This window comes from Lontra canadensis, unplaced genomic scaffold (assembly GCF_010015895.1).
Source record: "Lontra canadensis isolate GAN:19392208 unplaced genomic scaffold, GSC_riverotter_1.0 scaffold24, whole genome shotgun sequence".
In the NCBI taxonomy this organism is placed as follows: Eukaryota; Metazoa; Chordata; class Mammalia; order Carnivora; family Mustelidae; genus Lontra; species Lontra canadensis.
In genome coordinates this window covers 898248-910861 of record NW_022631018.1, presented here as the reverse complement: position 1 = coordinate 910861, position 12614 = coordinate 898248, and the positions used below count along the sequence as shown (strand labels likewise).

The window sequence follows — 12614 nt, the reverse complement described above, 5'->3', positions numbered from 1 at the left end:
TTATTTGGAGACAAATGGCTTGGGACAAAATCTGAACGCAAAAAATAGTTGTAGGTTTGTGAAGGGGAAACTTTCGAAGGGAATTTTAGGCGCAGTGAGGATGGACTAAAATTAAAATAAAAGGATTTTAAAGTACATTGGTATAAGACTGAAAGTCCATCTTAAAAAGACTAAGTTTTCTTGAATTGTTGGTGCTCTTGATAAAACATAAAAAGCTATTTTCTCTTTTTTGTCTGCGCAGAAGAACTGTGGTTTTCCTTTATCAGGTCTTTGATGATCCCCAATCCTCTTTACTCACGTGCCTTTCTAAGGTCTTAACAAACTTCCCCAAGAGTTAAATCATGAGCTACGTCTCTTTGACTAATTACGCTTGTTTGTTTGGTATGGTACATTCTGGCATAAGGTCATTATCACTCCATATTATAGCTACTGAAGGGTTAGTGGCACAGAAATAACCAGATTGCTTTGCAAGCTATGTTGTAACCTCTCATCAGATCTTTAACCATGTCCATTCTCAATTTCTGTCATTTATAACTTTCTTATTCTCTTGCAAAAGGAGTTTCATCTTCAAGGAGGTTCATAAAAAGGACTTTAGGACAAATACAGATATTCAGTAGATCAAAACTGAAATGGGTGGGGCGCCTGGGTGGGTCAGTGGATTAAGCCTCTGCCTTTGGCTCAGGTCATGGTCTCAGGGTCCTGGGATCAAGCCCCGCATCAGGTTCTCTGCTCAGCGGGGAGCCTGCTTCCCCCTCTCTCTGCCTGCCTCTCTGCCTACTTGTGATTTCTCTGTCAAATAAATAAAGAAATTAAAAAAAAAAAAAAATCCCACCTCCTAATACCATCACATTTAGGGATAGGGTGAAGAAAAAAAAAAAAAAGAATAGTGGGGCGCCTGGGTGGCTCAGTGGGTTAAGCCTCTGTCTTCGGCTTGGGTCATGATCTCGGGGTCCTGGGATTGAGCCCCGCATCGGGCTCTCTGCTCAGCGGGGAGCCTGCTTCCTTCTCTCTCTCTGCCTGCCTCTCTGCCTACTTGTGATCTCTGTCAAATAAATAAATAAAATCTTAAAAAAAAACATTAAAAAAGAATTGTAACATGGGACTACGTGAATCGGGGAAAAAAATGATTATGCTTTTTTGGAACTCTTGGTTAAAACACTGCTGGTTCTCTAATGTTTGCTCTCCAAAATCAAGGAAACTTTTAAGATATCTACAACTTTCAGAAAGTAACGAAGTATTCATTTGTAAACAAATTAAAGCACTTAACTTTTCTCTACCTGAACCCTCTGAAATTCAAAAGATCTCAATAAGTACTCTCTCTTCCATGGCAATCATAGTCATTTGCATAAGTTCAATAAGGACCCCATCTCCTTATAACAGGGCACCACTGGAAACATTGGTTAAATTTTACCAAGGCTTTGTCTGAATGTCATATCTGAGAGAGACAGGAATGGACTCAAATATGACCAGACAGCTCTGAGGAACTAAGAATGACTTTATGAAACCTGGAACCATAAAGCCCCTTGAACTGTTGGCCTGATACATTACTTACAAAGTGCCCAGCAGCCTCACCAGGTGAGTAAAGAATGTCACTTCCTGGCAGGTGCAGGAACCTCAGGATACTTTGGGGACCTTGTGAAAAGGAATTCACCCACATCTACAGGTCCTGCAGGCATGTCTGATGGCAAGTACTGAGCTTGGCTTCTGGCCTGGAGAGGCTACTAAAAGTTCTACCTAGAGATTGCTTATAATAAAGTTCTAGCAAAGCAGATTCTAAAAGTTCTGTATGATCATTCTTGCTGAGCTTATGTAAATAATTGACACCATTTGTTAAAACTGGACTCCTTTTTCAAATAAATTAGTCTTATTTGGTTATCTCTGGAAATGAGGGTTATTACAGAGAGAAAATGTTTCAATAACACACCTTTGCGAGATGCTAAATTTTCGTTCTGATTGTCTTTGAATGTTGTTTGCCTATGCTAGACAACTTGAGGTAAACTTCAGAGACATTGCCACAGTAGGTCATGTATAGACAATATCCTTGCTTGTTATTCTGTGGGGATAAGAGGACCCCATGGGCATATGATTACTTGAACTGGGAAATGGGATAGATTCCCCAAAAACTGTATAACTCAGCTATCACCCTGACCAAATCTATGTGGCTGGGATGACAAAATTGCTCTTTTAAAATGTCAGGGTGGAGGGGTGCCTGGGTGGCTCAGTGGGTTAAAGCCTCTGCCTTCCGCTCAGGTCATGATCCCAGAGTCCTGGGATCAAGCCCCACATCGGGCTCTCTGCTCAGCAGGAATCCTGCTTCCCTTCCTCTCTCTCTGTCTGCTTCTCTGCCTACTTGTGATCTCTGTCAAATAAATAAAATCTTAAAAAAAAAAAAAGTCAGAGGGTACCCCATGGAGATAATGGAGGCCCCACTTTCTTTATGATTAGATAGGATAATGCACTTGGGGATGCCCTCATCTCCTGAGACAAGTCTTCTCGCATTTGCTAGTGATTCCTTGTAATCAGGATATTGTTCAGGCTGGACCTCAAACAAAAAGGGCTTCTTGATGGTTTCATCCCTCATAGTCATTTATCCTGGAAGCCACCTCTACTGACCTACAATTGCAAACAAAGGCTTTAACTATGCATACAACAGCCCTCCTGGCAGTAAGAGTCTCAAAGCTCACCATGGGCTTTCTGGGACTTAACTGAGAACTGCAATATAAAACAAACAAACAGGATGCTTGCTCAGCAGGACTCTAAACAATAATACCCAGGCAATAGATGCACTCAAGCCAAGAATTAAATGAAGTCAGAGAAGGACTTCTCGAGAACTACACCACTCTTGACTGCACTACTGTAGACCATCTGGGGTGTGAAAAATTTCCTCACATATGTTTTAACATTACAGTTAACTCCTGCAAGGTGTCCCAATTAAAAGGGGACATATGTGATCAGTTAAGATCAAAATATCCACTGATCTATTTGACAAAATTGGTAACTGGGGATATCTTATCTAAGGGATGTGACCGTAATTTTGGGCCTAAAATTTGTTTTCTGTCCATCCTTTGCATGTACTGGTGCATGTACCGTTTGCTGCCTATCAGGATCCCCCTGGAGCCATCTGGTGGGCCCCCGGACTGAACCCTGGATAGATAGAGTCTACCTGCCATACAGCCCACTACCCCTTTTCAGCAGGAAGCAGCCAGAGTACTCCTTGTCCTATTCCCTAACGATAGTTAGGGTTACCGCTGCAGGGAGAGGAATGGGTAAAGGACGGGGGGCTAGGTAGGGAGAGACAGATAAGGAGCTATGTGATCAGGCTCACAGAAATCCCAAAAATGTGAGGTGTAGGGAAACCAAAGATGTGGGGACCACCCTGCCCTAGGTGTGGGGGGCGGGGGGCGTCTTTTATGATAATCACCTATGACCAACAAAGAACAACCAGACAGGAGGTGGAAGGTGGGCCACTGAAGGGGTCATCGCTAGTCCTTGCTCAATGGTGGTATCAACAGAGATGCTAAAACAGTTTATGTTCCCTGGTTAGCTTTCTATAAAAGACCAACCCTAAAGGTCCTGTCAGGACCCCTCTCTCACTCTTAAGAGCTTTTCCTGTATCTTCACTTAAAAAAAAAGTTAAACATTAATACACCATGTGCCTCAACAACCCACTTCTAAGTATATACCCAAGTAAAATCATTAGTTCACACAAAGCTTATACATGAATATTCACAGCAATAGGATTCCTAAGAGCCAAAAACTTTAAATAACCCAAATAATCAAATATTCATCAGCTAATAAACAGCTGAACAAAGGTTTATCCATACAATGGAATAATGCTCAGGCTTCAGAAAGAATCAAGTATTAATACCTGCTAAAACATGGAGAACATTATGCTAAGTGAGAAGTCAGACACAAAACATCACATATTCTAGAATTCCTTTTGTATGAAATGCCCACAACTGGCAAATCCAAAGTGACAGGAAATAGATTAGTAGTTGCCAGGGCTGAGAGAAGGGAGAATGGAGAATGACTATTACAAGAACAGAGTTCCTCTCTGGGGAGGGATATAAAAGTTCTAGAAGCAAGTAGCGATGATGGCTGTACAACGGTGTAAACATATTTGCAACCACTGAATTGTATCCTTTAAAATACTAGTGAAGGGGCACCTGGATGGCTCAGTGCGTGAAGCCTCTGCCTTCTGCTCAGGTCATGATCTCAGGGTCTTGGGATTGAGCCCCACTTCAGGCTCTCTGTTCAGTGGGGAGCCTGCTTCCCCGCCCCCAGCCCCCGCCTGCTTCTCTGTGGTCTCTCTCTGTCAAATAAATAAATAAAATCTTTAAAAAAAAAAATAAATAAATAAAATACTAGTGAAGGGCGCCTGGGTGGCTTGGTCAGTTAAGCATTTGCCTTCAGCTCAGGTCATGATCCCAGGGTCCTAGGATCAAGCCCCACATCGGACTCCCTACTCAGCAGGGAGTCTGCTTCTCACGGTCTCTGCTGCTCCCTCTGCTTGCACTGTCTAATAAATAAATAAAATCTTTAAAAAAAAAAAAACATTTAAAATATTAGTGAATTTGGGGCACCTCAGTGGCTCAGTTGCTTAAGTGGCTGCCTTTGGCTCAAGTCATGATCCCAGGGTCCTAGGATTGAGTCCTATGTCAGGCTCCCTACTCAGTGGAGAGCCTGCTTCTCCTTCTCCCTCTGCCTGCCTCTCCTCCTACTTGTGTTCTCTCTGTGTCAAATAAATAAATACAATTTTTAAAAATTAGAATAAAATATTACTGAATTTTATGGTATATGAATTGTATCAATAAAAAATTAGGAGGAATAGAAGCAAAAAGGAAGAGGAGAAAGAGCTGTAAGGAGGAGGGAGTAGGAAAGAAGAGAAGAGATGAAAATGAGAAAAAGAAAAAAGAACCTAGACCAAGCTCTACTCAAATCATGTTTCCACATTCAGCATAAAGGCAGAACTGGTGGGCGAATGGGTGGCTCAGTCAGCTGAGGTGCCAACTCTTGGTTTCAGCTCAGGTCACGATCTTGGGGTCATGGGACGGGCTCCATGCTCAGCATTATGTCTGCTTGAGAGTCTCTCTCCCTCCCCCTCTGCCCTCCCCCGTTCATGTGCACATGCTCTCTCTCTCAAATAAATGAATACATTTTTTTTTTTAAAGATTTCGTTTATTTGGCAGAGAAAGACACAATGAGAGAGGGAACACAAGCAGAGGGCATGGGAGAGGGAGAAGCAGAGCAGGGAGCCTGATGCTGGGCTCGATCCCATGACCCCAGGATCATGACCCAAGCTGAAAGCAGACGCCTAACGACTGAGCCACACAGGCGCCCCTAAAAAAATAAATCTTAAAAAAAAAAAAAAAAAAAAGAGGGCACTCCCTCTGCTTCACCAAGAGCCTGCTTCTCCCTCTCTCTCTACAGCTCCCCTGCTTGTGTGCTCACTCTCTGTCAAATAAATAGAATCGTTAAAAAAAAAAAAAAAAAAAAAAAAAAAGACAGAACTGGTAAATGGCAGAGCTAATACTGGGTCTGGATAAGATTCTAAATGTTATTAGCTTTTTCTCTTAAGTTATACAGGGCCATCATTTCTATATACTTCTTAGAAAAACCATTACACAGCATATTACAAGAAATGCAAATCAGAGAGTAAAAGCAACAACAACAACAAAAAAAAAGCTGGTTATACTGTCATGAAAAGTAGTAGTAAGGGAAAAGTAAGATTTTTAAAATTTGGACACAGTAACACCAAAAACAAGGAACGATAAATTAATAGAATGTAAGGTAAATGCTGCAACCCAGTACAGTATTTCAAAATACTTATTTTAAAATAACAACTTAAACCTGCAATTCTACCTTAGGCATCTGAGAAATATGTAAATATGTTCATTAGCATTTGTTTATAGCAGAAAAAATATTCATCAGGGAAACAAGTATGACACATATCAAATACTTTATAGCCACTCATCTATTTACTACTTGACAATGGAAAGATGTCTATCATGGGGTTCTTGGGATCCCAGTTACTAAACTTAAAAAGTATTCTATTTATGTAAGATGTTAGTAATTTATGGAAATGAAATGTCTGGACAACACATACTCATTTTTCCATTACAGAATTTTGAGTCACTTCTGCTTTCTTGTTTATCCTCTTCCATGTACTTTGAACTAGCTGAACACTTTAACTGAAGGTACATGATGGCACAGTAACACTTTTTTTAAATGAGTATGTATTACTTTTAAAATCAGGTAATGGTAATATTTTTTAAATTTAGGCATAAAGTTTTTATCTTCAGAAGGGGTATTTCAAACATGCCACAAAATACAAAAAAGCTAATTAATCATAATTTCACCTGATAGGCACTGGATAAACTAAAGATACTTTATATATATTCACATATAAAGATATATGAATACTATAAAGTGACAGTAATGGTCACTATTAATTCAATAACCCAGAAGTTGGGTGACACTTTCTGAAATAAACTGGTCCACCTCTGAGAATGTAAGGGGGCACTATAAAGAATTAGGCTGGACACAGATAACCTGTGAGGCTAAACTGAGCATAACATCATCACATCCATAGCTTACTAGAATTCTGAATGCAGGGTAAGAATTCAAGAATTACACTAAGTGGAGTGTAATGAATAAATCCTTAGAGCAATGTCAAAATGACGTGTTACAAGACAGGTGTAAGCTCTTGGTAACAGTGGGTTTCAACGACAATGCCAGTCACTATTACCGAGCAACCTTTCAAACTTAACATTCCTGGGACCCCTTCCCTGAGATTCTGATTGAGTACAACTATAATGGGGTCTAATAAGCTGTTTTTGTTTGATGAATTATTTTCATTCTATAAGCTAATTTTATGTGTCAACTTGACTGGGGTAAGTAATGCCCAGATGGCTGATAGAATAGAATCTAGGCGTTAAGGGTGTTTCCAGAAAAGATAAGCTTTTGAATCCGTCTCAGTAAAGATCACTCTCCCCACGGCTGGAGGGCTGGCACAGTAGAACAAAATATAGAGGAAGGGCAAATTTGTGCTCTGGAGTAAACTGGGACATCTGTCTTCTCCTCCTTCCCTGGTTCTCAGGCCTTGGAGTGAGTCTTATGCCATTGGCCTCTGAAGACTTCGGATTTGGGCTGGAACTACACACTGGCTTCCCTGGGACTCCCACCTGTACACAGAAGATTGTGGGACTTCTTAGCCTCCACCTGAGCCAATCTTTCTATGTATCTGTATACATCCTACTGGTTCCATTCTTCTGGAGGACTCCAATGCACACACCAATTGAGAACTGCCCCTCTAAGAATTGTGCCTCAGACTTGAACCTACATATCACCTGGAAAGCTTATTAAAATAAAACCTTATTCAGTAAAGGTGAGGTGAGGCATTCTACCAAGTTCTACCAATGGTGCAGATGACCCTAGTCCTGGTTGGTGGACCACACTGAATGGCATGGCTTGCTCTCAAAGGCCACAATTTTACCCATCTGCTTCTTCCCCAAAGTGAACAAATGTTAATTCAAGTGGAGAACACACTCTATTTTCAGATCAGCATTAAAACCAAGGAGGTCATACTTCTTGCTTTAAGCTCAGCAATTCAATTTTTAATACCTGCAGTAGAACTTGAAATGTTTAAAACTTAAGACAGTAAGAAGTACTGAAAATATGCAGAAATTAGAGTAATTTTAAAGATTTTTACAAAATGCAACATAAAGAGAAAACTGCATCTGGTGACAGAAAGTTTCAACAAAAAGGGATTTTTCTGTCTCCCAAGACAGACAACATGGATTATCACCCAGTCCCAGGATCACAAAAAGGGAAGGTTTCTACTCAATGTGGACTCATCCTTATATACAAATTTCCCATTTTTTAACATATTAAAACTAAAAATACACAAAATAAATATTTCATAAGTAGCTAATGAAGAGCTTAACGATGTAATGCAAATGTAAGCAGCAACATTTATATTCCTGGTGGGATCCAGCTGCTGTATTTACAATTAGATTTAAGTAGGAAAAGCAAAGCACGTTTCTCCATGTAGGACACCTCACAATGCCGAAGACAACCTGTCTCAGTTCCATCCCTATTTGTTAACCAAACAAGGCTCAAATTTCAAATCCGTCTTGAAATCAAACCTATACAAATGTCATTGCAAAAATAAATAGGCTGATGCAAGAGGTGACATCAGCTGGAGTTGTGCTTACAGGTCTATCAATCTCAAGCATTAAGCCTTGACCTTAACAACAAGCACTGTGTCGTACTCTTTGTATTTGTGTGTTAAGCAAACTTGGATAGAAGAACTAGTAAAACTCCCTTATCTCTCCCTCCCCCAAGATTTATAGCCCTGTACTTAATTAAGTTAGGTACCCCACTAATTAGTCTCACTATGCTCCTTACAACTCCCAGGAGTAATTAGTACCACTTATTTGTAGTAATATAATTACGTTAATTGGGGGTGGGATTCTCATTCACTTAACCTGGAACTCCGAGGGCAAACACACACATACATCACTACACCCAGCACCTAGCAGGGCACCAGGAATCACTGGTAAGTTAAGTGGTTGAAGGAATAAATAAACAGATGAATGGTGTCTAAAACATAGTACCAGGGTGCCTGGATGGCTCAGTCGTTAAGTGTCTGCCTTCAGCTCAGATCATGATCCCAGGGTCCTGAGATCCAGCCCTACACGAGGCTCCCTGCTTCGCAGGAAGCCTGCTTCTCCTTCTCGCTCTCCCACTCTCCCTGCTTGTGTTCCCTCTCTCGCTGTCTCTTTGCCAAATAAATAAATAAAGTATTTTTAAAAATAAAACATAGTACATACCCCAAAAAAGTTCACTGAATTCATTAACAAGAAAGGCTTATTTTCTAATTTCTTTGTTACCAGATATAGGAAATTTTATGTATATAAATCTTTAAGTACACATTGCAAATTCCACTTACATCAATAAAGCTCACCTCTGATCTGACACATGCAGCAACTTACACTCCAGTGTCACCAGCATAATGCTGCTGTGACCAGCACTTAAATCAAAATGTTCCTTTCTATTCTCTTTATCAATGTATTTTTCACCTCTGTACCTTCACACTGCCAGCAAACCCACCTATAATAAAGAGAGCTAAAGAGATGGCAATTCCTACTCTAAAAAACACTGAATTTGTTCTTCTTTCATTAACTCACCTCAAAAATATTACAAGTCTCTCCCACAGTTGCTGAGCTCTTGCTGATCTCTGAATCGAGTTTGCTGCTGGTTCTTTAGAGCACTAATCAACCTATCCCCATGGGCAAAGACCCTATCAGTATCGTTATCCTTAGCCATGTGGACTCCTCTAATTCCCCCTCCTCGCCCCGCCCCCAACCAGGGATCTAGCTCATCTACAAGCAGGGGAGCACTGATAAAGGAACCACTGAGACGTTCAAAGGCGGAGAGCAGTGATGGGCAAGGGCCCCTTCAAATACACCCAGGTGCTGGACAAGCTGAAGGTGGAAAGCAAGCGTGGCATCACTACTCCTACCTCCCTGTGGAAGTCAAAAGACTAACCACCATGATATCACCACCATCAATGCTCCAGGCCCCAGGGAATCCATCAAGAATGTGATCAATGGGGGTGCCTGGGTGGCTCAGTGGGTTAAGCCTCTGCTTTCAGCCCAGGTCATGATTTCAGGGTCCTGGGATTGGGCCCTGCATTGGGCTCTCTGCTCAGCAGGGATCCTGCTTGCCCCCTCTCTCTGCCTGCCTCTCTGCCTACCTATGATCTCTGTCAAATAAATAAAAATAAAATTCTTAAAAAAAAAAAAAAAAAAAGAATGCGGTCACTGGATATCCAAGGCCAAGTGTGCCATGCTCATCATGGCAGCAGCATGCTCAAGTTAGAAGCAGGCATCTCTAAGAAAGGCAGACCTGTGAACATGCACTGGGGCCTACATGCTGGGCCTGAAGCAGTTTACATCTCAGGGTGGCCATCAACGAGAGGGACGTTGCCGAGCCTACCTCCAGCACCATGTGCCTCCAGATCACTAGAAGTGAGCACCTGCCTCAAGAAGATTGGCTACAACATGGTCACTGTGGCCACTGTGCCCATCTCAGGCTGGCACAGCAACAATGTGCCCTGGCTGGAAGGTCAAGAGGGTAAATGAAACATCACCAGGTGACTCTGCTAGAAGTCTCTGGACTCTGCCCCCCACCCAGTCGACAAGCCCCTAAGGCTGGCTCTGCACGGAATGTACAAGATCGGGAACACTGGCCCCATGCCTGTGGGCTGAGTGGAGACTAGCTGCCCAAAATATGAGAGGGTGGTCACCTTGTCCCCACCCAAGCTCTAGTCTGTGATGATGCCCCACAGGCCTGCCGGAGGCCCTGCCTGATGACAACGTGGACTCCGACACAAAGCATGTGTCCAAGAGACAGCAGGAACGACTGCTCCGTGGAGGCTGCCCATGCTGTGGCACAGGTGATGGTCCTCAACCACCCCGGGCAGAGCCACGCTGGCTACAAGGCAGTGCTGGGCTACCACATGCTCACAACTCAAGGAAAACATGGACCAGCACTCGGCCAAGAGGCTGGAGGACAACCCTAAGCCCTGAGGCCTGGTGAGGCGGCCACTGTGCAGACAGCCCCCAGCAAGGCCATGTGTGAGGAGACCTCCTCTGAGTACCCAGGTCTAGGCCATTTTGCTGCGCGGGACATGACACAACGATGGTCCTTGGAGTTATCAAGAGAGCAGATAAGCAGTCATCCCCTGTCAGCAAGGTCCCTGAGTCAACAGAAGTGAAGCATGTCCTCTGCAGTGTCCTCAGCAATCTTCACTATAAAATTATAAAAATTACTTCACATCCTACGTATTTACTGACTAAAGTTAACAAAAGTTAAATACCAGGAGGAAAAAAATTAAAAGCCTCACCATTACTAGCTGTCTCCAGGGACCCCCTTGAAGGGCTTCTCTGGTCTTCATCTTCCTCAGAATTTTCCCTGGACTCTGACAGCCGTTTTCTTAGAGACGTCTTCTCTTCGCCCACCATTGTACTGTCTAGGAAGGAAAATATAAAAAGCTTTTGTAAGAGAGGAGAACTTTTCCTTTCTTCCTTTCTCGGGTGCTGGGCTGGTCTGACAATCAGAGTGACCTAAGACAGATTAACAGGGGAAAAACACATTTAATTTCATATGTAGGGGAGCCCATAAAAATGTGGGATCAAAGCAGGCAACACTGCTATCTTTCCAGACAAAGAAATAATAAATGTGTGAAGAATTAACTATTAAGACAAAGAGATTTGGACTTGGGGTAGTAAATCACTGAAGAAAGCTGTTTAACGTTTGTTAAACAGCCTTCTCAGCCCTAAATTCCTTATGCCTGGTGATAGGCATGTCCTCTACTCTCCTGGTACAAGGAGGGTATGTTTCACATGGGAGATTTACCTCCTATTTTCAGAAAGACAAGGGAGGCTCAGAGCATCCTCATGCAACGGATGTTCTTAAGTTAACTTTGACTCAAAATAATATGCCAAAGCGGCACATTTTGGGGTGGTGTTATTTGCTCCCCTTCACTCTGAAGTACCTGGCTTAGGCAAACGTCACACTATCACCATATTCACGGGAAGTGACAAATGATGCTTCTCTTCCTTTTGTTTTAATTTAATCATGTTTAAGCATTTTCTAACATACTGTAACAAATTCAAATAAATGAGTCCTTACAAAACAACTGGTTTCAAAGGTCCTTGTTTAAACAAAGCCCCCATCCCTAGAGAACAATTTCGTTAAACAAGGCATAGTACATGAAAAATTCAGATAAGAAGGGGTGCCTGGGTGGCACAGCTGGTCACGTGTCAAACTCTTGGTTTCAGCTCATGTCATGATCTCCAGGTTGGGTTGGGAGGCTGAGCCCCAATTCAGGCTCACAGTCAGCAGGGAGTCTGCTTGAGTCTCTCTGCGCCCCCACAAATAAATAAACAAATCTTAAAAAAAAAAAAAATTAGATAACAGAAGGTAAGTACAAAGATGCCACAAAATAGAGTAGAATTAATAGGCAAGTCAATGGTAAAAACAATACCTGAAGTTCAGACAAAAGAGCTCATGAAGAGATGGTAAAGGTTTCACAGAAAAGGTATCCGAACTGAGTCCTGAAGGATGAGAACAGAGTGCTCCACGGATGAGAAAGGGTTAAAACAAGGTCCTTCCAAGCCCTGCCAGGGGACCATGACTGATCAGAGTACTTTACTAGAGGACAGGAAACAAGCTTTTGTTGAGCAGCTCAAAGTTGGAGGACTCTGCTGGGTGCTTTACATTTTCTCACCTAATCTTCAGTAACTCTGCCAAAAAAGATGTTATTAATCCCAGTTCACATATTAAAACAAGTAAGGCTCAAATTGTTACTGTCAAGGCCCTCTGCCCACAAACCAGGAACATACTTATAGCTGAACAAGTTGAATTTATTAAGAACACGCACCAAGGGAAACTATGAGGAATTCCAGAATATCAAAAATGACTTACTGAGTATTTGGGAATTGTCTAGGTGATTTTTTTGTAAGAGTCCAAAGCAGCAGGGGTTCACTCTGGTTGGGTACTATCAGAAAGTGGGAACAATTCTACAACTGGATATATCAACAACT

General features: G+C 42.1%; 1 protein-coding gene across 3 annotated transcripts in view; it reads right to left on the bottom strand.

The window, feature by feature from the left end:
• SOAT1 (sterol O-acyltransferase 1) overlaps positions 1-12614 on the bottom strand; it is a 72562-nt gene that overhangs the window by 47149 nt on the left and 12799 nt on the right. For 2 of the 3 annotated variants that reach the window (XM_032862597.1, XM_032862598.1), the window contains exon 2: positions 10913-11038. The exons of the other annotated variant lie outside the window; for it this stretch is intronic. In XM_032862597.1, coding sequence (XP_032718488.1) covers positions 10913-11030 — 118 coding nt within the window. In that variant the 5' untranslated portion in view covers positions 11031-11038. The remainder of the gene's footprint in view (positions 1-10912; positions 11039-12614) is intronic. 3 annotated transcript variants of the gene reach the window in all.